General features: G+C 31.4%; 3 protein-coding genes across 5 annotated transcripts; 1 reads left to right on the forward strand and 2 right to left on the reverse strand.

Moving 5' to 3' along the window:
- The first annotated feature begins 1694 nt into the window (after positions 1–1694).
- LOC100817490 (ATP phosphoribosyltransferase) lies at positions 1695–5909 on the forward strand. Its single transcript, NM_001255287.3, has 11 exons — positions 1695–1926; positions 2014–2073; positions 2157–2270; positions 2355–2420; positions 2495–2602; positions 2715–2798; positions 4196–4297; positions 4439–4552; positions 4639–4719; positions 4877–4996; positions 5389–5909. The coding sequence occupies exons 1-11, from the start codon at positions 1750–1752 to the stop codon at positions 5482–5484; spliced, it is 1122 nt and encodes a 373-aa protein (NP_001242216.2). The 5' UTR covers positions 1695–1749; the 3' UTR covers positions 5485–5909.
- Positions 5910–7733: 1824 nt separating this feature from the next.
- LOC100818024 (probable serine/threonine-protein kinase PBL7) lies at positions 7734–11185 on the reverse strand. Its single transcript, XM_003521320.5, has 5 exons — positions 10781–11185; positions 9960–10150; positions 9537–9726; positions 9055–9446; positions 7734–8497 (listed from the first exon to the last, which is right to left on the reverse strand). Exons 1-5 carry the CDS (start codon positions 10878–10880, stop codon positions 8231–8233), a joined length of 1140 nt encoding a protein of 379 aa, XP_003521368.1. The 5' UTR covers positions 10881–11185; the 3' UTR covers positions 7734–8230.
- Positions 11186–13904: 2719 nt separating this feature from the next.
- WRKY29 (WRKY transcription factor 29) lies at positions 13905–23550 on the reverse strand. 3 transcript variants are annotated; one of them, XM_006576935.4, is made up of 7 exons: positions 23125–23550; positions 22872–23025; positions 17157–17414; positions 16940–17071; positions 15764–16413; positions 14953–15111; positions 13905–14548 (listed from the first exon to the last, which is right to left on the reverse strand). In XM_006576935.4, exons 3-7 carry the CDS (start codon positions 17373–17375, stop codon positions 14362–14364), a joined length of 1347 nt encoding a protein of 448 aa, XP_006576998.1. In that variant the 5' UTR covers positions 17376–17414; positions 22872–23025; positions 23125–23550; the 3' UTR covers positions 13905–14361. The 3 variants fall into 3 exon arrangements, with proteins under 3 accessions (XP_006576998.1, XP_014629344.1, XP_025983670.1); XM_014773858.3 differs by having other exon boundaries at positions 15764–16374; positions 23125–23521; XM_026127885.2 differs by having other exon boundaries at positions 22872–22975; positions 23125–23519.
- Between the last annotated feature and the right edge of the window lie 3331 nt (positions 23551–26881).

Consider the following 26881-nt stretch of genomic DNA (forward strand, 5'->3'; position numbering starts at 1 on the left):
TTGTAATATACTAGTAATAAATTAAATTATGAGTGGTATATATATGAAATGTCTGTCTTGAAAATATGCAAGCCCAACAATGATCATAATAATGAAAACTAAAATATATGAGGAGTGCATATCCTCTAAAGTAAGATTGTGCGGTATATGATAAAGTAATAAGGCTATTGATCAATATAAGACTTCTATAATGAAACTAATCACACTAGATTATTTTTTTTAATACCCATAATTATTTTATTTCATTTATTTTATTCTTTTGTTTCTCTTTTCTTGTTCGCCCACGCATCAAACCAAGACTATAAAACAAAGTTCAACAGAATTGCATCAATGTAACCATGTACTCCTAACTAAAGTCTAAAGCATCGAAACTTGTTCTATATAATAGCTGATAAATAAAGCTTTGATTGAATCAAACAGTCATAAAAAGATGGTTTAATGCTCTCAAAGCTTTGTTTATCAGCCAACGCTAGAAGCAGGATGAGAGAGGGAAATGTAGTAACATTTGTTTGAAGAGTGATATTTTGAAAATGTTTTAACATGACTTTTTTTTTTTTTTTTTTGTATTTAGGATGGACTTTTGTACTGGTTCAGTGTAATATTAATTAACTTGTTTAATTTGCATATGTGGCAATGAATTTTGTTATACCTGTGGATAGAGCTTCCCAGTGTTCTCAAAATGTTTAGCAAAGAATTGCTCGAGGCAATTAAACTCCCAAGAACATAGCAACAATGTGATCATATATACAACTAAGTGAATGACAATTTTTTTTTCGAAAAAAAAAAAAAGATCGTAATAAATATTATAACTTCTAAGTCAGAGTCATAACACCTTTTACCACTTAACTTCTATCCTGTCATTAATTTGAAATCCATCCTATATGAAAAATAAAAAAAAAATATTCCTTTTAAGTAAAAAAAAAAACCCTAATTGTTCACAAACACAAGCAACAGTCATACTAGTCAAACTCAAGCTTCTATCCCAACTTGAAAAGAGATCACAAAATGTAAAACATGAAATTGTACGTAATTCAAAATGGAGATTTTACCAGATATATAAATCAATATATATGCAGATAAATTCTTATATATGCATCTAAGACAGTATATGTTTTTTATTTTTAGTAGAGTATAAATAACAAATAGTTAATTACTAGTATTATTTTTTTAATAATAATGTATTATTATCTGATAGTATAAATAATATTATTTTTTAATAGTTGTCATTATCATAAGAACCTATATATGTGATATAATAAAAAAAGAACGTATATGTGATCATCTAAGATAGTATAATTTTAATAGTTGAAGATATGAAGAGTTTCTCATAGGAACGCATTAAAAGTCTCCACAAAATTATTTCATAATAAATTATTTGAGTTCATCTATTATGTGATTACAAGCCAGCCATCGGTGCAGCTAAGCATAAGGAGCGATTGAGGTAAAGCAAAAGTCCGTCGCGGCGGAGAAGAGGAGAAGATGCGGTGGGGAGGTTCAGCGAAGGAGAGAAGTGTCAACGTTGAAGAAGAATGAGTGAATGACCTATTGACGTTCGCAATTTCAAGGGCATATTAGGTGTTTAGGGCAGCTACTGATTAGTTTAACGGGTTGGGTTAGTGGGCTTACAGTTTTAGAAGCCCAAACACGTTTTAGAAGCCTAATTTTAACCCGAATGCACAAACACGTTTTGAGACGCCGTTTCCACGACCTTGCGATTCAGCGCAGCATTGAAGGCGATTTTTTACTAGCATGGCAGCAATAATGTTGACGACTATGAATATTCCTCTGCACACTTCGGTTTGGGTTAATTCCCGGCGGAAGAGTTGGTGCTGCTACGCCTCACTTTCGCAGCCAGATAGGAAGGAGATCCGTCTCGGTTTGCCCAGCAAAGGTCGCATGTCCGCTGACACCCTCGAACTTCTCAAGGTCATTCCAATTTCGACTCGATTCGCCACTGTTATCTTCTACATTCTACACTACTAACTAACTCTGCATTCTTTCTTCTGTGTGAAGAATTGTCAATTGTCAGTGAAGCAGGTCAATCCTCGTCAGTATGTTGCTGAAATTCCTCAGGTGCCTTCTCTTTTTTCCCTTTGCTTCCATCAATGTACTATATCTCTACATGACCATAAGCCAATTCTCTTGCACTATTGCAGCTATCCAACCTCGAAGTTTGGTTTCAGAGGCCCAAAGACATCACAAGAAAATTGTTATCTGGAGATCTTGACCTTGGTATTGTTGGACTCGATACTTTCAGTGAACATGGCCAGGTCAGCATTTTCGCATTTGCAGATTAGTGCCCCTGTGTATTCGCCAGACTCAAATTGTTTTATCGTCTAATTTTCTTTTGTTAGGGTAGTGAAGATCTTATCATTGTCCACGAGGCTCTCGAGTATGGTGATTGCCGTTTATCCCTTGCGGTGAGTTTAAATTATGATGTTACTAGATTCTGCTCCTGTCATTGTTTTGTACAATCAATTGTCTGTTATTTCAGATTCCCCAATATGGAATATTTGAAAATGTAAATTCAGTGGACGAGCTTGCAAAAATGCCTCAATGGACAGAAGAAAAGCCTCTACGAGTTGCTACTGGTTTCACCTATGTAAGCGTTTAAAGTTCAACTGATGTATCCAACCATTTATCTATGTGCTAGAGTTTCTACTGTTAGTTTTAAAAAGAGAGAATTTGATTTTAATTTTGGACCTACTTTTCAGCTGGGGCCTAAATTTATGAAAGAGAATGGACTTAAGCATGTCACATTTTCAACTGCTGATGGAGCACTGGAGGCAGCTCCTGCGGTGAGAGATAGTGTTTGTTTTATTAGAAGTTGCTCATTTAAAAATTTTAATTATCAAGCATATAATTGACCATTCTGTGTTATGACAATATCTTTTTTTTTTCTGCTGCCAGAATGGTTTGGGTTTGGGATGATCTTGCTTGCTATAGTTATTTATGGATAATATATCTTTGTTCTATAGCTTCATATACTAGTCATAGTTAAACACTGTTTTGATCCCAAAATTCATAGATATATATTCAATGAATGTCTAGGGGCTGAAACTAATGATGTTCAAATTTCATATATAGGATATATGACTGTTTAACTGCAGATACATTGTATTTGGCTAATTGTTGCTAGATATGCATACAGCTGTTAACTGAATTCTAAGAGAAGATATTTTGAGAGAAATGAAAAACTTTAGAAATGAGAAAAGGGAAATATTATTAGCCACTGAACTCAAGGTTACAGTTTAGAATTTATAGAGTGAACAGTTAGTTATGACAGCTGTCATTAACTAACTCACTAACTTGGTAAACTAACTCACTAGAACTAACTAGTGTAACTGATAGTCTGATACAAGGAAAACAGTTGAATAACTTCAACTCTTACAATACTCTAATAGCTGTCAATGTTTTGCATTCAGTGAATTAAACTTATGTGTTTCTTGAATGTTCCCTAAAAATATTTTTTTCCGATGCCAAATATTATTAGCACTATATATGCTTTTGTTGTAATCTACGCATTGTCGTTGTTAAGGTATGTGTACCATGGTGATCAGCATTTATTAAAGTGTCCAGTTTTGATGACAGCATTACTTTGTAATGTAAAGAATGAGGATATGAGTGATGTCACTGCTTGCCCAACCAGATCGTTTTTCTGCATATTTTGTCGCAGGAGAATGAGAATGCGAAAGATTTTAAAAATTCTGCAATGCTTTTATTGAATTGTGGAGTTTGATCACATTAACAATTTCTGGTTGGCTTTTGTTAAACTTTAGGTACTTCCATTGTGTGTGTGTGTTTATGTTTTATTCTATGGGGAGAAGTTGTGGGATGTGAAATGTGGTTAACTACTGGGCTAAAGGTCTGTTGGCATTGCGCTCTGCTTTTAGTGAAATGACTAAACAAACTTGGGAGTTCTTTATGTGGCAACATCTATTACTGTGATTGTTGGTTAGGATTTTACTCATTTCATGGTGCAACCAACAAACTCTTTTTTTAGAAATTATATTCCTTTCCCAGACATTAACTTTCCATTCTATTCCTTTGCATATGATTCTCATGTCTTTGCACCTGAATTGAAGTATCGATTGCTGCTTGTTCATTTTAGTGATGCTGCTGCCAATATATTCTGGATGCCTGGATGTGATATTTATGATTTATCTAAGTAATTGTTTGTCTTTTCTCTTTTTAGATGGGGATAGCTGATGCTATCTTGGACCTTGTAAGTAGTGGGACCACACTGAGAGAAAACAACTTGAAGGAAATCAAAGGTGGAGTTGTTTTGGAAAGCCAGGTTATCAATTGTTAACTTTTCTGACCTTGACTATCACCATTTGTTGGTTTTTCAATTAAATAAAAAAGTAGGCATGGGAAACCTGCTCTGTATTATGCATTGTCGGGTTCTGTCTCACTCTGGCAATTGAATGCTCTTCAGGCTGTGTTTATTGCAAGCAGGAAATCGATGATCCAACGGAAAGGAGTTCTTGAAACAACACATGAGATGCTTGAGAGGTTGGAAGCACATCTGAGGGCCATTGGGCAGTTCACGGTGCATAGTTTATAATTCCCAATCCCCCCTTACTCCACCAGTGTCTGCCTTTATTTTAATTCCATTTCTAATGCTAGACTTGACAGGTTACTGCAAACATGAGGGGAAGCAGTGCAGAGGAAGTGGCTGAGAGAATACTGAGTCAACCATCATTAATGGGTTTGCAGGTGTGATATGAAATGAAATTTGCTAACCTGGCTTTCCTAAACAACTTATTCCTTTCATCATTTGTTTTCTGCATTAGCAAAATCTGATGTATTGTAATTATGACATCCTTTGATACAACTCTTCCAATTATAAGCACACTTGATTGCCTGTCTGCAGGGACCCACTGTAAGTCCTGTTTTCTGCAAGCATGATGGGAAGGTAACACCAGACTATTATGCCATAGTCATATGTGTGCCTCAGAAGGCACTATACAAGTCTATACAACAACTGAGAGCGGTGAGTTTCTGAAACTAATGTTAAAGTTGTTTTTCGATTTATTATCATTTATCGAATGGGTGAAGATACTTGTGAGCTTGTGCGGGAAACATAGAAGGAAAATTAGGAGATGAAGGTAGAATAGGTTGTGGTGGTGGTTTGAATGAGCAGAGTGCAGACAATACAATTGTAATACTCGCTCTGGATAAATTATTAGTCTATATAATTCCTGTTGTCGCTGGCTAGCTGCGAACTGATTTCCACAAGAAAATTCTTGAATTCCCTTCAAAGCTTCTGCTTATCATGTGGCATTATATTTGAGCTTAATAAAATGCTTTTTATTTTGACTTGCGTATCAAAAACTATATGATTCTCATACTTGGTTTCCTGTTGACTACACTCGTATGATGCAGATTGGAGGCAGTGGAGTTCTTATATCACCCTTGACCTATATTTTTGATGAAGAAACTCCAAGATGGCGTCAGCTCCTATCTAAACTTGGGCTGTAGCCATTTATGATCAATCTATGGAGTCATTTGTGGATGTTTCGTTTTTCAGATACTTCCAAAGTAGATGAGCATTAAATCTATGGTGAAAGCTGCAAAAGCCTAGTACACCAAAATGGAGGACGTAGATAACTAAAATTGCACTTTTAGATTGTAATTTTTGTAGCAAGCCTGTATCTTCTTCCTTTCGTTCTCTTCATAACATTGGTAATCGCTAGAGAAGTGACTGTCTTCTTGGTCCTTTCCGGGGGGATTGTTATTTCAGTTGAACTGGGATTTTGCTTCGGTGTTTTAATTTTAAACTTTGAAGTAGATTTTATTTTATTTGTGACCTTAATGAGTTGGCCATCTTTCGAATGATGTTTGATACGTTAGAATGCCCAGCGAAGAAATGTGTCTAATGAATAAAATTTTGGTTTTTTTATTTTTATTTTTTTTGTCAGCTTTGCTATTTGTACTCGAAAATTTTCAAGTAAACAAAATAGGCTTTAAAATTTTGAGGTTAAAATGTAATTTTTATCTTCCTATTTTCTCTAATGTGATTTTAGTTTTTTATTTTTTAATTAAGGCATATTATCTTTCACTTTTTAAAAAATTATAATTTTAGTCCTTGTGATAAATTCTTGACGTTGATTTATGTATTTTGTAATGTAATTTATTGTTTACATGATAAATAATTTTTTTAAAAAATATTTAATTGCTAACAAACTCAATTTATTAAATAAAGAATTAAAAAAAAATACACAATCTAGTCTGAAATTGATCAAAGAAATTAAAATCATAAATTTTTTAAAAGTGATGAACAAAATATCTAATTAAAAAATAAAAATAAAAATAAAAATTACATATTTAAAAAAATAGGGGGACAAAAATGACATTTTTGTCAAATTTTAAATATAAAATGAGAAAAGGGTTATATAATAACAGTGTGAAATTTGTTATCTATTCTTCAATAACAACTCATACTATATGATAATATTTTTTATTTTTATGATAATTATTTTAAAAATTATATAAATAATAATTTATGATTGAATCATATCATTAAACTCATAAAATATTGTCCTAAGTGTGTTTTCCTTAAGGCAGATTATATTATACAGTATGGACTAGAGCTCTCTGAATGGAGGAGGAAATAATTTTCCTTAAGGCATAAACAATAAGAAGTTGATTGATTGAAAGAAAGACCCGTGGGAGGTTATATATGTTCTATTAAACTATTCCCTGTTACTTTTTGTCATTTACCAATTTTTTTAAAAATAAATGAGTCAAGCCTTTTACTATCAAATCACTTTAGGATAGTAGGATCAAATGAGTCAAGATGTTGGATTTGTTTATATTGACAAAGCCTTGTCTACAAAGAAAAAAAAAACAAGTCAACCATTTGAACTTTGAAGTTTAACTATAAAGTCACTTTAGGATAGTAGTTAGTAGGATCAAAAGATCCAAAATATAGGATTTGTTTATAATGGCATAGTCTTGTCTACAGAGGAATGGGATAGACGTGATGCTACTTGCTGCATTGGTTCTCATTTATTTCTATCCTTATAGGTTGGTGTTTAGATGATTGATTCATTAGCATCGCCAATGAAAGGAAAAATATACATAACGTGTTAATGATTAGACCAACGATCCTATTTAAAATAACTAAGTTTGTAGTTTCGGCTTTGTAGTGAGGCTTCCTGGAAAAATAAAATGTGCCCAACTATTATGTTTTTTAATGAAACTTAAGATTTATTTTACATGGCATTGGAAAATCTCATTATTGCTTAAGCTTTGGGCAATTTTTTTTCTTTCAAAACTAAATTTTAAAGTATTTAAAATATTACTTTTAAAATTAATTTTACCTCTAACTTATGTAATTCAAGTTTATATTAATATTTAACAAAATAAAAGTCTAATTTCAATAATAATTTTAAAAGCAGCTAGATAACATCATTTTAAGTTTTTCCCTTCTAGTAATGCCAAAATAATTAGAAGCGTCTACATACATAATTCAGCTCAAGTTCAAATTGGGCTACAACAAAGATACTTCGTGCCTAATTACACCAGCTGAAAAATGCAAAATGCTTAGCCAATCTGTAAACTTCTAGAGATGGTGAAATCATCCCATAACAGGATATATGTAGACTGACTTGGTTGAAAAAGCTATATTTTCAGAGCTTAATAAACTATACAACATGACTAGCATAAAAATGTTGGTTTAGTTGGTAAGGATCAAACTTGTATCCCATAAGGGCGCAGTCGAATTCCGCTACCGATGTGAGAACCTTATTGATAAATGATATATAAATACCATTGTAAGCGTTCAGTGAGCCTTAAAACATCATGCTTTAACCCTGGTGAGCCCCTAGGACCCTACTCACTTAAACTTTTCCCCATTAAAAAAAAAAGTAAAGGCATGGACATAACATTGCCAACATAGAAGGCACATGAATTATGAATCCAGCAATTTGCTCTTAAATAAAAATTTCGAGGAAAAAAGAAAAAGAAAAAGTGGAAGTACTATCTTAGCTCCAAACAGAAATGGGAGCAGTTTTGACTTTTGAGTTTTGAGTACTAGAACTAGAACAGAATTCCATAAGTTTTTTTTTTCTTTTCCAACTGTGTTCTGAACTGAAAGAACCCACCAAAGGACAACTGATATTAACATCTATAAACCTATATCTTGAAGTTGAGAAGGCCATTAAATAATATATTTGAATTTTTCTCCAGATTGTGTTCTATCCACCAAACATTGAGCTCCAAATCATATCCCCCTCCTGGTTCTAGGAGGAGTACTGGGAGCATGGCGAGAGCTTTGGACTGTGTGTGTATTGGGGTCATATTTTTGTGAAGCAAGGTAAGACAGTGCTGTGACAACATCGGCTATGACTGGACGCAAGTTAGCCTGTTCCTGAACACACATTGCTGCAACAGCAAGGGCCTGGTATAGCCCTCTTGGAGGATATTGACCGTGGAGTGTTGGATCGGCCATTTGTGAAAACTTTCTTCGATCTTTAAACAAGGGTCTAGCCTGCAGATAAATCAGAATAGTTCATCCCAAAGTTACTACTCAAATAGTCAAGGAGAAAGTGCAAGACATGTATCAAATTTGATTATGAAAATTTCCAATTTCTCCTGTAAGGAGATATACAAACCCAGTTAAAGAGTATCTATGCAATATGCAACTTAAAAAGTTCACATTACTTCTAAAACAAATATCATGTTGAAGGGACTCTCCTATCATGATGACAAATTTTCTCTCAAAGCATTATCCATTAATCATATGCAATGTTTTGTTATTTTTAAGAGGCAACTGTGAACTAGAGGATTGTAAAGGATTTCTTACCACAAATTCTCAAGCTTAAGTATATTGAACCAATAACATGTAAGAATTTTTTTTGCAACAAGACTGATTCATATGAAATTAATGCCTACCCTTAAATTTAATCGATTATATGTAATTGAGCCAATAGCATTTTCACTAAGATTGGTCTACGGGTTGGTGTAAGTGACAATTCATATTTTGGTGTGCTGCTTTTAAATGATCAACCAACCCAAGGAGATGAGACAACTGTAGAAGACTCTTACCCATGCAACAAGATTCTGCTCTCCTGCAGATTTTGAATTGTCAATTGCCTTCCTTCCGGTAATTATTTCCAGAAGAACTACTCCAAAGCTATAAACATCTGATTTCAGAGTCAGTTGACCAGTCATTGCATACTCTGGAGCACAATATCCATAGGTGCCCATAACCCTTGTTGATACATGGGTGTTTTCCCCAACTGGACCAAGTTTAGCCAAACCAAAATCAGATAACTTTGGATGATACCCTTCACCAAGCAAAATGTTGGAGCACTTTAAGTCTCGGTATATGACAGGAGGATTAGCTTTGTCATGTAGATATTCCAATCCCTTTGCTGCCCCAGCAGCTATTTTCATCCGCGTGTTCCAGTCAAGTCGTTTCTTGCCAGGAGGAATGTCTGCAAATCAAACATATATAACCAATATTAACTTCAACGTAATAAAAAAATTAAAGGGATAAAACAACTTGCGTAGTTGAAATGAAATACCATGCAAGTGGTCTTCCAAGCATCCTAATGGCATATATTCATAAACTAGAAGCCTTTGATCTCCATCAGCACAATAACCAATAAGGTTGACAAGGTTAGGATGGTGAAGTAGACTTAACATCAACACTTCAACAAGGAATTCCCTATTCCCTTGCAGTCCATTTCGGTCAAGTTGCTTAATCGCAACAACCTATATTCAACATAAGAAAGGATGAAACATGTTACAAACTCAACCTACATAAAATTTATGCAGTGTTTCATGTTAGAAAAAATCAATCTATCAATCTGGCTGTTGGAAGAGATCAATATGGAAAAGGAGGAAATGATAAATAACAAAGCAAAAAGCAAGAACCACTTCATTTCCAAGCACCTCTCTCCTATTTTTCATAAGCAAATAACAAAATAATGAGAAAATAGAGTCACCTGATTAATACTTTCCAAACGCCCTTTGTATACTCTACCAAAGCCTCCCTCTCCCAAAAGACAATCATTTCTAAAATTTCTAGTTGCAGTTGCCAACTCACGGAACGCAAATGTCTGTGCTGCAATGTGATCAGGGTTCCCATTTTTAGATGTATCTTTGGATTTCGTGGATGAATTCCTTTTCAACTTTCCTGCACTCAATTGACAAGAATAATATTTAAGGGGGAGAAGCACAAGCTACAGCAGGCCTAGATTTGTCTTCTAAGACCAACACAGGTTAATGCAATCGTGAAAATACTACCTGGCATGTTTCATTTTCCAAGCCCCAGAAACAAATAACTAAAGATTATGCAAACATGAATCACAATAAGATTCTGCGTGCATTATGCATCATTTCAAATTTACCATCACTAGTACAAATTTAAGCTTGGCATATAGTACTAAAGATCAAAATGGAAACTAAATTAACACCACATCAGACTAGCACTAAAGATCTTTCTTAGGATATATAACTGAAAATAGCAGATTATTAGATCATACATATGCAGATTCCAATCCTTTCCCCCCTTCCCCCTCTCAATCAATTTTTTTCTATAATATTAAAAAGCTTGCAATCACACACATTCAGGACACCAATCGGCTGTACCAAAGTCATAAACCTCACTCAAATTTATTTTGCTAGAAACAATTGCATAACCCCCCAAACTACCTTAATTAAGTGAAAGCACAACTGTCCCCAACAGAGTCTCACTATCATAATTCCATTCATGTTTCTCTCTTTTCCTGAACAAAAACAAAAATGATTATTTTATTTTTTTTACCTGGGGTGGCTTTGATCTGACCAACGAGACTATCCTGAACTTCCATCTTCTCAACCTTGTTCTTAGTGCCAGAATATCCAGAACAGGGAATCCAACCCATGTTTGATGTTTCCTCTTCAATGGACGCACCACAGTGATCAGAAAGAACCTACAAATCACTCTCTCAATACAATACAATACCCGACCACACGGTGCTCGGGAAGCTAACTGCAACAACAACTTAGAGAAACAAAACAGTCTTTGTTCTTTCTCTCTCTTTGTTTGTGTTTTGTGTTTTATATTTTGTGTTTTTTTTTCCTTGGTGTTTTAGTTTGAGTTCATTAATTTATTCATTGCCTTCTCTTTTGGTCGGAAAAAACACCATGATTGGTTGAAATGCGCCTCACTGGATCACCTCCAAAACCAACTCCAAACAAATCCCACATAAAAAAATATTTAAATTATTTGCCTTTTTTTATTTTGGCTAAATATACAATAATTGCTTTGATATTAAGTTAAATTGTCATGTTTGCCACTCCTATTTGCCCTCCACACACTGCTTACGATCTACAACAGGAATCATGAATTAGATGCCCTTTGCTTATATTGGAACAACTCCTACTTAGTACCATTTTTCATTTAATGAAATAATAATGTCCATTTAATTTGAACATGTGGTGCGATTTAAGTTTTTTTATCATAAAAAAATTATTAATTTTTATTAATAGAAGAAATCAAACTTATGAACTTTTTTATTTTTATTTTTTAATTATATTTGATGTAATAATGTCTAACTTAATAATCATAATTTGACCGCCATCATAGTTCAAATTTTTAGCACACAACTGAACAAGTGCTAACAGCTGTAGATCTTAAAGACATTCCTATAATTATTACAAAATGGGCTCATGACACCAGCTAAAATTAGTTCTCTTTCTTTTCTTTGATTTTATCCCCTTTTAGTCAATAACAAATAATAGTAAGTCTTTGGAGGGAAAGAGGATATCGTTTTACCAACTGTTTTTTATTTTAAAAAAGTATTCAGAAGGAAAAATTAAGAGACTAGATCAAAGCCTGGATTCTTCTTTTTGTCATATCACTTTACTTTTCTTCCTTTTTCTCATTATTTCTACTTCCATTTTTTTTAATGTATATCAATCATTTTTTTTATTCTCCTTTCATTTTTCTTATTGCACAGTCATTATTTCATTCACGGAAAAAGAGAATGGGAGAGAGTTCAGACCAAATTTAATTCCTTTAAGAAAATAATGAAAAAAATATGGATAAAGATTTCGCGTTTAAAAGAATCTATTACAAGGTGACCGCTGATAGGAAACGCTTCTTTAAGAAAGGCTCATCTGTTTTTGTAATGCAATCATATGTTTTCTTTTTTCTTTCTATAATAAAAATCGAATTATTGGCATACATTTTCTTTATAATAGCATATATTTTTATTATTATAAGTTGTAAGTTAAATTTTATAAATAAAAATATAAAGTCAGAGTAAAGGCTATGGCTTGACAAAGTGGCAAACGATTCAAAGTTAATTCTCATCTTCTTTCTTTTGAAACAATTCTCATATTTCTTATAAATGTGAGTTTGATTTTCTTGACGTAACTAAAATTTTATTTGGTGAACAATTTTAAAAAAATCCCGAACACCCAAGGAGTGATTAAGTAGTTGATATGAATAAAATTATTTTCTGTTTAGGTTCGTGTAATAATTTTTTTTATGTATCTTTGTTAATAATCTAACATGTTATTCACATCTTATCTAATATTAATATTAAGAATGTCGCTTCACTCTACAATTATTATTTAAAAAAAACCGAGTTAATTTTCATATTTCATATAAAAAAAATATAGTCCAGAGATTAGACAAGGTCTAAAGTTGCTTCCAAACAAGTATCTTGCGAAAGAGATTGTGTTTTTGAACGAAAGAAGCAATACTTCCTCCCCTTTTTTGGATCATTTTTTAGAAAAATCATTTTGCTTATTTTTATTTGTCTTTAGAGAAAATGAATGCAATATTAATATTTTTTTAACTCTATCGTCAATATTGATGAGTAAAGAGAAAGATTCATAGTGTGATAATAAAATTTTGAATATTTCAATTAAGAGTAGATTTTTAATAAAAAATACAATAATACTTATTTTAAAAAAAAATTATAATGTGTTAAACCTAAACTTTAGGTTGGGAAGTGACCATTTAAACAAGTTGAATCCTTTCTACTACTTTGCTACATAACTACTCATTTACCCATAATCTGTTGCTGACTGACATTTTTGTTTGCTTTAAATATCTCCAAACTTTATCGTCATAACTAACATAAATATCTCCAAACTTTTCATTTCTCCTTTTTTATGATTATATGCTTTGTCTTCATTATGATTTTAATTACTCAACCCTCATTGCTTACTCTCACAAATGAACAACAACCATCAAATCATTACAACCCACACTTATCTTTTCGCTAATTACAAATTTAAATGTCAAGATTATTTACTACACGTGAGTTTTTGTTTTGTTATATGCTTATTTATGATCCTTCATTTTTATAGCAAATTTAGTTAATGGCCTGTGATGTTCATTTTATAAAAATAAAATATAACACACTTTACTATTAGTTGTTTATATATCATCCAATTCAGCTATATTTTCAATATATTATATTATCATATGAATGCTTAAATTAACAACTAGTAATCAATGAATTTTAGTTCAATTGGTTAAATAAGTATTATAAACTTTGAAATCGTGTTTAATTTTTACGAAAAAAAAAATAGCAACCAGTAATTAAAGCTGTAAAAAAACAATTAGTAATTAAAGATCGGTATATCAACCAAAGCATGTGAAACCTTAAATTGAGGCTGAACCAAACACCAAAGTAGCATTCCTCTTTTAGAGGAAATAATATAATCTTCCATGCGCTTTAAAGATAAAAGTCTCTCTTAACATGTAACTTTTAGAACGAGTGTGTGACTACTTTTCAAATAGCACCATAGCCTTTTTGACAAGATGGTACCAACAAGCAGGTCGTCTACTTTTGTTTTTCTTTTCTATGGCGATCAATGATGACTGTTGGCAATAATAGACTATTGCTCACCGATAACGTATTGGACAAGAAAGTACAAACTAAATCAGATTAAACTACATTAAGAAACAAAATTATGTCATTAGCTATTACTGTATAAAGGTCTTTTGGGGTTCTTTCTGGCGATGCCAGTGATTTACAATAAAAACTATTAGCATATGATATATAATACTCCAGATTAATGCATATATGATGATATAGAATAGAATATACCGATTTTGTATACAAAGGCAGCTAGCAGAGATAGAAAGTTATTGAAGGGCAGTCCTCTAAGCCAGTGCCCTTGATTCCATATATAATACAATTTATCAGCACCAATACGGTTATTATCAACAAATATCCTAGTCTAAGTAGGTACTGCATTTGAAATTGTCAATGTCTTGATCTTTCTGATCAACTTCAATTATTCTGAGCATACTATAGGATATAAAAGGAATGCATCCTCTGAATTATTTCAGATGTCTGCCAATGCTATTGAATCATACTTGTTAACTAATTGAAGTGTCAATCATGGTTTATCTTTACTAAGAGAAGCCTGTGAATCTCTTTCAGATGCTACAGTTCCTGTGTTCTTGAGTGGCATCTCATGATTGTGCTTTCCCTCATATGTAGTCACAAATGATCTCGGGTCATCTATTGCTCTCTCCACGTGTTTGCGAACGTTACACATGATATTAGTACATCTAAAGTAACTTCTGCAAGACAAATTAGTTGGTGCTGTTAGAAAACATTATGAAATAGGAGAATGAAAACAGATACTAGTGATCAGTAGTTATTTGATTAATAAAAAACTAACAAATTAACAACTACATTGGCCCGATAAAAAAATAGTTATTTGATTAGGAGCTCAAACTCAATTGAGTTCTTAATTTCAAGAAATTATTGTATCTTAGAAACCTATGAGGCTAAGATAAGGGCAATGTTGCATCCCTTAACTACAATATTGCAGCAGCATTTATAAGTTAAAAGATCATCATGGCAATGCATGGCAGAATCCAAATTATTCTTTTCAAAGCGATCTTGAAGCAAATCACTTTAAATAGTTATTTGATGAGAACATAGAAACATATATTGATAAGAACAGGCAACAAGTATAAACCTGGGGTATGGATTGCCTTTCACCACCTTCTGCCCATATTTCCTCCAGCGAAAGCCATCTCCAAGAACTTCAGAATCCGTAAAACTTTGCATCACAATCCGCGGCTCTACTAAACCTTCCTCTGATAATGCTGCTTCATTGGATTGATTCTCATTTTTCCTGAACAATGAGAATCATTCAATATAAATTACCTTCTAATTAAAAATGGTAAATGATAAGGTAGCTAGCTCAAAAATGAAAATTTTACTATGTTACTGGATGAACAATTTTTGGTTATTGACAGGTTAGGAGATTGCACGAGAAGGGTATTATGAATCATGCATCCCAAAATCTCATGCAACTACTTAACTTTATCCATTTATCTGACATGCATGTCACATGATATGAGAGAGTTATTGCATACTATGGATAAATAATAGTTCAGAAACACTTTTAGGAAAAGAAAATAAAAAAACTTCGTACTCCATTACCCAGAGGCTCTTCGCTATGCGAAGGTATGGGGGAGGGATGTTGTACGCAGCCTTACCCTTGCATATGCAAAGAAGCTGTTTCCGGATTCGAACCCATGACCAACAAGTCACCAAGAAAATAAGAACAAAAAATGAAATGAGCTTCCCCATAAATTAAAATTAGCTCATGCAATAACTCTCAAAAGGATGAAAGAGGTTTTATTAATTAGTCTGTGCATAAGGTAATTTGAGTTTATGGAGAAGCTCATTTCATTTTGTTTTCTTCTTATTTTCTTTTCCTTTAAGTATTTCTAGATAAACTTAACCAAACAGGTCTTACAGTTTTAGGAAAGAGTTTTTACCTTCTTTTACTTCTGTGTTCATCTTCCTGTGCCTCAAATCCCTTGCTTCCTTCCTCATATTCCCCACTTAGACCACAAGAGTTTTCCATGCTTCCTCCACCAGCATTAGTTGCACCAATATTTAATGAAGAATCATTAGGCTGTGGAACTTTGACATAATAATCTGAATGCATAGACAATCCTGTGTTCTCAATTCTAACTTCATTGCCTTCGTTCCTCTCACTGTGACTATTACTCCACATATCTTGAACCATTCCATCAGACATAACCCCTGATCCTTGTGTCCCTGCTGCTGAGTTTCGCTTATGAAGCTGTGGCTTCGAATGGTTGTGTTCACCTTTATAAACAATTTCTGCAATATTCCCATCAAATGATCTTTCAACCTTCTTTTTCACTGGACAATTAGGATGTGTGCACTTGTAATAACTTCGCGGGTACTCGCTCCCTTTCACTTGCTTCTGACCATATTTCCTCCAATTGTATCCATCATAAGAAGGTCGATCACAATTCACTGAGGATGTTAAAGCTTTTTGGTCCTCCTCTATGTTCTGCTGCACCATCTTACTAGGTTCACTGCTCTGATAATTTGTTTCTGTTTGCGGGGTAATACTCTGATCGAGATTCGAGCTCGTGTTAGTACTGCAATTTCCCTTCTCCAAAAGAAGAGAAAAGAATGTCACAAACATAATGTTTAATTTGAGACAAGTGTGTGGAAAAAAAATATTGATCATTCGATCTCACTATGAATACTTAAAATTAAAATGCATATGTCATCATTTTTTAAAATAATAATGCGACTTTGAATGGAAGTTGTGCCCGAACCCATTAGACTGAAGACACGCTTGCCTAGGTGTCACACATTGTTACTCCAATACAAAATTAACAATGTTTGTGCAGGGTGTCTGCTGAATTCCCACGAGCACTGTCTTGTGGTTGATTGAAAATTGGGTTCATGACCAACTTTGTTGTGATAAAATGATGGCCGTAGAAAAAAAAAAAGTAATGTAACTTTTGTAAGTAATCATGTAACTTTAAACTAATTTTCATCATCTATGTATAGTTATACCACCTAAAGTTACTTACCTCACTTTAATATAAAAATTATTTTCTTACTGAATATGTCATGTAAATTAACAGATGGTGAAAGATTAATATGTATGTGTATATGTTACAAACCATATTTGCCAAAAGAGACACAGTTGTCTTTGACACGAGTTTTGCTGTTGGCTTGTATATGAGGGACTGTTTGGTGTCAAGTTTAGGACTCATGTCAGAAGAATTATCGAGTGCAGCTCCAAAAGTATCAGCCTGAAATTTTAAAACACCACTTATCATGGAAATCAAAAACCTAGGAAGAATGAAGTGTATCCTATTGAACTGAAAGTTCATGCACCTGAGAAGAAACAAACCCAGCAGGGGGTTGATTCATTGCTGGCTTGAACCTCACTGTCTTTGGTCTAATGGCAGAAACTGTAGTTGGAGAAGATTCAATAGCGGGAGAAACATTGATTGCACCTGCTAGGAGCTCTGAGAAAGATTTGAAAGTAGAACAAGTTGGCCTTGAAGCAACTGGTTTGGAAATGACCACCCTTTGTGCTTCCTTGATATCCATCTTCAATGTGTGCAAAGTGTGCTCCCTTTACATGTGTTTCTGTTTGCAAGAAAAACAAAATCATCACCTAGCATATATGGTTAATCAACATTACATATTACAAACAAATGCTTAATGAATCATGGTTCCTAATCCGAAAAGAAATTCAATATCAAAATTATGAGTCTCACCCATCTACGCGCACGGTATGTAGTCCATAGTTATGATATTTGAGGGTAATTAATGTATGATATAATCAGATATTCTACCATTTTGCAATTGAGATTAAATGTGATAATGAAAAAGTTAAGGAAATATTGAAGACTCGGAAGCATAGATGAAAAGTTAAAAGTCAAAAGTCAAAACTATCTTCTCGCTAACCAGGACAAAGCTTTTTGCGCAAAGAATAGTAACATAGGGTTACACCAAGAAACAGAAAAAAACAAGCAGCACTTACAAGAATCGAGAAGTTCTATCACATTGGACCACATTCTACTGTATTCGTCACGGGAATTTCCATGCATTTTTTATAATGAATTGTACTCGGTCGGTGAAAATCATCGGTTAACTGGTGTGCATTGTGATACACTAGGTTATATATGGACAAATACTGTATTATGGAAGCTGCTTCTGTTCTCAATCTAAATCATTTTTTGTTTTTCCCTTTTAACTCAACATGATAGATAGAGAGGCTAATTTCTGCATCTTGGTCAGGCAATCCTTTTATACATGATAGCATGATCAAATTTGAGTATCTTTTGTTATCATGTTACTGTTCTGTTTTGTATTGTGAATGAAAATAAATAAAAAATTAAATTAAAGTAGAGGGTAGAAATTAAGAAGTGTTGCATGGAATAAATTAATGTTGTTTCAACAAGTTAGATCTCATTTCCTATTTAACTTGGCAAGTGTTGAAATATAGGATGCACAATTGTAGACATCTTTATCTATCATGGACTCTGCCAATATTTATTATTTCTTTTTTAGGTTAAATTATAATCTTGGTTTTCTTAATTTTTCAAATTTATAATTTTAATTTTGTTAAATTTTAATTGTAAAATTTGATCCCTTTAGTTTGATAAATCAGTGATTCTGATCCTCTTGATAGATTATTAACAAATAATTTTAATTAATTGAATTACTAAACTAATTATAAATTAATCAAAATTATTAATTATTAAAAAATTATTAATCATAATTTTCTACAATGCTCCTTCTCTTTTGCGCAAAAAGCTCTTTTACCTTCATTAGTGCAGTGACTCTACCGGTGGTAACACCGTATTAGAATTAATAATTTTTTATTAAAGTTTAATAATTAATCATTTTTATTTTTTTATAATTAATTTAACATCTCTAATAATCATAATTATTAGTTAATAATCTATTTGAGATACCAAAATCATAAATTTATAAAATTAAGAAGATTAAATATTATAATTAAAAATAAAAAAGAACCAAAATCATAAATTTAAACGAGATATTAAACAGAGATTGACATCAACTTAGTTTTTCTTTTTTTTTTTCTTTTTTCTTTCTAGATATTAACGAGAGCTTCACATCAACCTAGTTTTTTTCTTGTACATTACAGCCACTAAAAAGGAACAGAGGCAAATGCTATTTTTCTTGTTTATTTATTTATGATTAAAATATATTTTTCTCCTTTATAAATATTAAAATATTTAAAATTTATTTTTGTGAAATTTGAAATATGTTTTTTATCATCACAAAATATAAATATATAATATTTTGATTCAAAATTAAATTTGGATAATTTTATCTCACGTATCAATGTCAATAAATTAACACTTCAAATTCTAATTGACACTTAATAAGGATATGTCATTGGCACTAAGATAATATCTTTTAAATCTAATCTCGAATTAAAATATTACACATTTATATTTTATAAGAAAAAAAATATATTTAAAATTTTACAAAAATAAATATCAAATATTTTAATATTTATATATAAAAAATATATTTTAACCTTTATTTATTTATCATGACAGGATAAACCGCAAACATGATGTATCAAAGTCTGAACATTCCAAACTGTCACAAGAAACTTCAGTGTAGTCCTGGCCATATATATAAACGGTACAATCCTTGCTGGCACATATATTCTTGCAAAAATTTTGGGATGCATAATTATTTTCTCTCACAAATTATATACAAGGCTGTGGGTCTTTTTTTTCTGACACCATACCGAGTCGCTTATTTTATTGATAATTCTCTGATCATCTCTAATTCTGTGTTACATCATTGTCTTCGAATAGTGTAGCCATTAAAGTAATGGTTGCTTAAAATAAGACACCAAGATAATTAAACATACTCTAATGTCACATCACACAGAACTACAAACTTATGTCCATTTCCAAGTCCTAAGCACTTTCTTTCCTACATATGCAAAATGATATTTTGAGAGAAGAAAGACATTTTTTAGATTTGAAAAGTTAACAAAAGCACTCTTTAATATATTATTTTAAATATTTTTCTATCATTAATTTCTAAATATTTTTCTATCATTAATTAAAAAATAAGGTGCATACACATTAAAAATTAAATTTTTATTACTAAGTGAAAGATTATCTTTTACTAGATGAATCTTAATTGAATGAATGTATTGAAAATTGTTTTTTTTTTAACTTAAAAAAAACTTATTTATTATATTTGTTGACAATCTTTACTATAAATAAAGAAAAAAATTAGTAGAGAAACATAACACATGAAGAGAGTGTGTGAGAAGAGAGACTATGAAACAAAGTCACTTTGTTGACAGAAAAGTGTCTTTGTGTAAGTGTTATCATTTCTTGTAACCATTGAGTCAGATACTTTGTAGGATGATACACTATTTGGGGTGAGTTACAATATTGTAATCATTTTTATGATAGTTAAATACTTTGAGTCAATTTCGTGAACGTAGGCAAGAGGTATCGAATCACGTTAAATTATTGCGTTTGCTATCATTTTTCCTATAGTGTAATCTTTGGTGTACTCTCATGATTTTTGTGGGTGTGAATAATTTTATTTATGGGAGCGTTGATTACCCAACAACAGTATCATAAGGTTAATTTCCCATCAATATGTTTGTGATAGATAAACAAGAGTGGTATAAAAAGGAATTAATATAAGATCAAAAGTAAATTACAAAAAAGTTTAATAATGATGCATTTGAATTTTTTTAAACTATTAACTAATAAAAAAATCAGAATTGGTATGATTTGTAAGATATTTATGATAAAAGTTAATAACTTTATTATATATGATAAATGATAATTGAATAATATCGTAAAATTGTTATTTTTTATGCATAATATATTTTCTTATAATAAAATGTGAAAATTTTGAAGTGTTTTGAACAAAAATAATTGTCTCATCACACTCTATTTATATAAGGAGTGTAAGATAGGCGTGGAGAAGAGAAAAGAAAAAAAGAAGAAGAAAAGAGAGAAGTAAAAGATGTGATAAAAAAAGAGATAAAGAGAAAAAAAATGAATGTAAGATATAAAACACTTGCAAAAAAATAAGTTATATTTAAAAAATAAGGCCGGGTGATGATGATGAGAATTTGTTTCGTCTAATAAAATTTTACAAAAAAATCATATAATTAATTTTTTTTTAAAGTGTTAAATAAAGATAGATAAAAAACTGTTATTAACATAGATCACTTTTGTATGTTTTAGTTTCAATTTTTATTACTTTTTTATCACATTAATTATTGTATTTTTTTTTTTGTTTTTCTTTCTTGACCCTATCGCTATTTTTCATTTATCTCATTCACCCCAAAATGTGATGGACCATAGTCATTTTTTAAAAAGCAAATATAATTATAAAAAAAGTGTTAAAAAGTATGCTACATGAATAATATAGATACATATTTGGATAACCATTAAAATTGTTGAAACGTTCATCTCAAGATAATTTTAGCGCATAAGCAAAGAGATAATAAGTGCATGTTTAGAATAAAATTAAGAGAATTCAAAAGTATTTTTACTTTGAAAGTAATATTTTTTCTAATTCATTTAATACATTAGAATTTATAAAAAAAAATACTTTTTAAACCTTAATCCAAAGAAAAACCTAAATGCTTTGGCCAACTTACGTTCGTGGCCAACCTAAATATTTTGTTTTTCCCCCTAGGGGACGGTGCCTTTGAATTTGGCTAAACGCCAAACTTCAAATAGAGGCCCTGGTAGGAAATTAAAGTAACAAACATGAAAACTGTTATTTCACTTATTTTGTCTGGTCGATGTCGGTCATCAATCTCCATGCAATTTTTCAAACTCACAAAAACTCAAATCTTCACAGATTTATCTCTATATTAGATAGCCATAGTATATGGTAATGTGAACTACTGTATCAAAAAATAAGTTTTCTTTTTTTTAGGTAAAAAGAAAAAAGGTATTGTACAAAAAAAAAATGGTAATGTGAACAAGAAAAGTATGCTTGGATTATATCTAGCTAAATCTTAATAATAGAGATAAATCTGTTTTTTTTATATATATAGTTTAGTAAAGTGATGATTGGATTAATAATATAGACACTTTATTAATATTAATTCTTTTCTTTTGTTTTTTTCTTCTTATTATATTATATTATTTATCAGTTATATTTTTCTCTCTTTTAATCTAGCTTTCTAGCTGCTAAATAAGGTTTTGAGTAGTACCTAAAAATCATTTTGCTTTTACTGAAATACAACTTGTTTTTTTATACTGATAATATAATTAAGACTATATACATATTTAAACACAAATCAATTAAAATTTATTCAAATACATTGGTAGAGTTGCACTTTTGTGTTTCGTTTAGATGAGAGGAAAGGAATTATAAGTAAGGATATAGGTAAAGAAAAAATGGAAAAATAACTTAAAAAAATTAAAACTTTCTTTCTATTTTTAATTTATTTTTTATTATTTTATTTTCTTTCTTCAATTCTTTGTTTAAATTGGAAATTAGGCCGGACAGACATCCAGCTAAACAAGAATTTTTCAACTATTTGTGGACGTACTCTATATATATTTGAGTTTGTGATTCGCATTGGAAGTTCCCCTGGTCTGTACAGAAGATGTCTTACATAGACTTCGCACATTCCAAATGAGAGGTGATGATGTTGATTGGCAAAACTAACAAGGAGGGGGGGGAGAGATGAGGACTGAAGAGTGATGATTGAATTTGTGTAGAACATGTAGAAAGAAGAGTGCAAGTAACTTACACTCTATATATGTGAATCTGTGATATATGAAAACCAAAAAGATCTATGAAAACAAAATATAGTAGTATTAGACTTATTACTGGGTATTTGATTTTAGGTTTGAAAAGTCCCGAATTAATAATGATTTGGACCAAGTTTTGTCTAAACCATATATAGTTCAAAGATTTCCAACGGAAAAACAAAGAAGCTAGCTTTTCTCTTCCTTCTTGTTTTTATATTTTCATTCCGTTGTTTTCTGCTAATTAAGGGGTGTAGTGTTATAAAAAAATTCAGAAAACAAAGAAGAAAAAGAGTAGAGAACTAACCAGAAATCCGAGAAGTGGCAACATGCTAAAAAGTGGCAGCTGGTTGGCTTCACAGTTAATTTTCATTTCCCAGCTGAGTGTATGAAAACTGAGTTTAACCTCTCCTGCAAAAGGCTCAGAATTTACAACAAATAATTACTCCCAACATGTGTGTCTGGACATCAAAAATAAAAATAAAAATATATCAGTTCTTAATGAATTCAAAATGTACGTGTATAATAGTGTGTGGCCATCACAAATAAAAATACAATACCTGAGTTTCACAACTAAGATTGTCTTCTCTAGATCCAACCAAAGAAACCAACAGAAAAAAAAGGACCTTCAGCTTCTTCTGGGGATTGACCTTATACAAATACATGAATATTTATATGTATGTATACTAATGCAAACCAGACAGAGAGGAAAAGAGGGAGATAGAAGGGAGTGCTTTGATTCCAAATTAGATTTCTGAATCTAAACGATAATGTTCCCTTTCTAAAAAATAACCACACTTGCTCTCTAGTTCTTAATAATAATACAAACTCCACATTACAGTCAATGATTAAAACTATTATTTGATAAAAATAGTAAAAGGTGAATACAGATCAACTCCACATTACATGGTTATTGGGAAGTATGAATCTTGGGATTGGTGGTTCGCAGTGGGTGCCAACCTCCAAAAATGTACGGACAACTAACTATCTCAGTGTCCTCTTTGACCATTCGCTACGTATGGAGAGAGAAATTAATACCAGAACGATGTCGTGTTAGTGTCCTCGCATCATATAAGATTCCCTCACCGCCCGAGATGTTTCAACTCATTCTGCAAAAGCTTACGTAACTTAATAAATACGTCAATCCCAATGTATTTTTTCGTTTCCTTCCTTTCACAACATGTGTAATTTTGCATAGGGTAACTGGGTAAATATAGGATAAATGACATTTTATTCTGCGTAAAAATTGCAATAATTAGATTTCACAATTAAATTTATTAGATTATTTTATCTTTTAATTTTAATATTTAAGAATTAATTTTTAATAAAACTTAAGAATTAATTTGATACTTATTAAGTTGTATTTTTAGAATTAATTTAATATTAAGTTATAAAATTTAAAAATTAATTTATCGTTAAATTATATATAAGAGGTACTTATTATATTTTTAGAGGCATCAAAATGGATTGTCATCCGTGCATTTCACCACGGGTTTGGATTGAATTAAGTTGAAAAAAATAACTTTTTCCAATAATGACAAAAAATTGGTCCAACACACTTTTGACTTGGCCCATCTTATTGAATTCATGGTGGACGAGATTGGCCTGCGAGTTGTCTAGGTATTGAATTTTATCACATTTCGATAAGTTACTCGTTATTTTTACCTTTAGTTGAATTGATTTGATTATTGTGAGTTAGGTAGTTAGGTTTAAATGTCCAGGTATTTAATGTTGCTTGAATTGCCGATGAAAAAAAGCTACTTGAATTTGTGTTTTTGAATGATTTTATGTTGAATTGTCACTTATTTACAACACGATATATTTCTTGTTTGGTGTGATTTCTCAACGTCGAAGTAAAAAAATGAAAAGAAGTGAATAACCGGGATTGGAGGAGTCAAGTTCTCTATATGAGCAATAAATGTTGCTAGTTGTGTAAATTAATAATCTAGAGTGAGTGTTATTTTGTATTATTGCTGTAAAAAATTCAATATCATGACAATATTCCTCTTTTTCTGATGTAAAACTATTTAGGCTATAGTGTGCATTAGATTACTACTACTAATGAAAGAGATATGACGATGACACAGTCACAGATGTCTAGAATCAAAATTAGGGTTTAGGCGTAATATATGGTTTGAGAGTTAGTTGAGACGTTGGAAAATTGGAATGCTAGTTGGGAAGTGCACGCGTGGGGCGGTGCCTTGCCTGCACGATCAAAACTGGATTTCTAATTTTCTATAGCTATGACTGGCAGTTGTGTTGTGTGTGTCCCAGAGTCAATTTACATTTTTATCCTCACGTTATTAGTAATAATTTTATCTGTCATTTCATACATGAAAAATAAAAGAATTTGTTATGTGATTTCAAATATCATACTTATAATTTTTGTTGATCCAATTACGTGGAAAATTGTATTGCGAATGGGAACTTCATATCTAAAAATTGGAATAATTTTTTTCCTGTTAAACATAATGACAAATAGCGCTACTCCAGTTTGTGTAGGGTTAATTTGCTTTGTAAAGCGCAGTAATATAGTTTTTTTTTTCATCATGAGATCTATGTGAAATATCTACATATCATTGACTATTTTTCCTAAAATGTCTGACTTATCACCTTAATCTAGTGAATTTTTTTTCCTAATTAACTTTTTTCTACCCACAAATATTAAATTCGAAATCTTACTAAAAAGATTCAAACTAAATATCATTCCAACCATCGGCATGTTCGATATATTTTGATTAATTCTAATAGATATTTACGCCCCTTAATTTTTTTTATATAAATTAACCAAGTTTTTCATTGGACAGGTACCAACTATATATACATATTTAGCATAATCTAAATGATCATCGACATCGAGTGAAGACCTATCTCATAAATTTCAAAAGAATAGAAATCTACTTAAAAAAATAAAATTATGATACATTTTTGTTTAAATTTCAGTAGAAGTACTATAACAACCTAACCCAGAGGTCCTAACTTTTTCTGGACAAAAAATGCAGTACTATATGTGCTGACATGTTGTGGTGTTGTTTCCCAATTAGATTTAGCGTTTATATTTAAGCTAGATTGGCAATGATCACCGGTAGATGTCCAAATACACCCAAAAGTTTGTGATATGAAAGTTTTCTTTTGGCATGTTCAACTTGACTCTTGTTTGAATCTCAGTTCTAATTGTAAAATGCAAGAAGTGATGATTGTATACCCTTACATGGTGAACATAATTTTAAGAAAACTAGTTTATTGGTGTTTGTTTTTTCTTAATTATGTTTAGAAATGCTCGATGTGCACCCTGTCACTATGACTGCATATAACTAATGCATGCTGGCCTCATGCGTCATTATTTATGTTATTTGCATGTGACTACACAAAGTTGAAGAGGATAAATTAAAATAGATTAAAAATACAGTTTATCAAAAATAAAATTAGCATGGATATCTCATTAAATAAAATTAAAATAGATTAAATTTTCCTTGATAGCATAACTATTATGTCATCAACTAATATTATTACTTAATAATGTAAATTAAACAATTCAAAAGATTGACTCACTAATATAAGATTTTGATAGATTCATATAAGAGAGAACAATTTACTTAGCGAAAGAAATTGCAAAATTTCCTTGGGTCACAATCATACACCACAAACATAATTAATCTCTAATCTGGTGAAGAAAGATATGTGGTTTCGGAGTTAGGAAAAAAAAAGATAATATGGAATAAACCTATAAGAGAGAAAAAAACATAGGAACTCAACATGCTAAAAAATGTTTAGGGACTAAGAATTTTTTTTTTACAAAAAAAAATATATTCTACTCCTAGTAAGTCAGACAACCTAATTCACGTAAACTTCTGGATCCCAAACATTAAGAAATTAATCTCTAATTCTCAACAAGATACGCAGGCACCCAAAATATAGCATGAGTATTTCCATCCTAGGATTTTTTCTTACTTCTTACACATCTTTAGTGAGTTTCACAATGACATAGTATAACTCATTTTTACTTTTTACAACTTAAACAATTGTTCTCTCCAATCAAACAACTTGAAGTAATAAATTATAAATAAACCCCACAAATAACCACAAAATCTTTACAACTTATCAACATAACTTATTATCATATAAAAAAGTGTACTGTATGAGGAAAAAAAAAGGTCAAGCACCAATGCTTAAATAAGCACCTGGTAAACAAGTGGTCCGTAATAAGATACACCTCCAATGCAAGATTTTAACAAGGATGATTTAATAAGAAAAAGGAGTGTAAACACCACCCCAATAAAGATGACCTTTTGACATGGTGCACTATTACCAATTTTA

This window comes from Glycine max, chromosome 3, assembly GCF_000004515.6.
Source record: "Glycine max cultivar Williams 82 chromosome 3, Glycine_max_v4.0, whole genome shotgun sequence".
In the NCBI taxonomy this organism is placed as follows: Eukaryota; Viridiplantae; Streptophyta; class Magnoliopsida; order Fabales; family Fabaceae; genus Glycine; species Glycine max.

Excerpts from the sequence above, each read along its gene's own strand:
- LOC100818024 (XM_003521320.5), bottom strand. The coding sequence starts at position 10,880 with ATGGGTTGGATTCCCTGTTCTGGATATTCTGGCACTAAGAACAAGGTT. Across the intron at positions 9,727-9,959 it reads GTTTGGAAAGTATTAATCAG|GTTGTTGCGATTAAGCAACT; the intron begins GTGACTCTATTT and ends TGTTGAATATAG. Across the intron at positions 9,447-9,536 it reads CTTGGAAGACCACTTGCATG|ACATTCCTCCTGGCAAGAAA; the intron begins GTATTTCATTTC and ends TTTGATTTGCAG.
- LOC100817490 (NM_001255287.3), top strand. The coding sequence starts at position 1,750 with ATGGCAGCAATAATGTTGACGACTATGAATATTCCTCTGCACACTTCG. Across the intron at positions 2,074-2,156 it reads ATGTTGCTGAAATTCCTCAG|CTATCCAACCTCGAAGTTTG; the intron begins GTGCCTTCTCTT and ends GCACTATTGCAG. Across the intron at positions 4,553-4,638 it reads GGGCCATTGGGCAGTTCACG|GTTACTGCAAACATGAGGGG; the intron begins GTGCATAGTTTA and ends TAGACTTGACAG.
- WRKY29 (XM_006576935.4), bottom strand. The coding sequence starts at position 17,375 with ATGGATATCAAGGAAGCACAAAGGGTGGTCATTTCCAAACCAGTTGCT. Across the intron at positions 17,072-17,156 it reads CTGGGTTTGTTTCTTCTCAG|GCTGATACTTTTGGAGCTGC; the intron begins GTGCATGAACTT and ends TTAAAATTTCAG. Across the intron at positions 15,112-15,763 it reads GAACACAGAAGTAAAAGAAG|GAAAAATGAGAATCAATCCA; the intron begins GTAAAAACTCTT and ends CTCATTGTTCAG.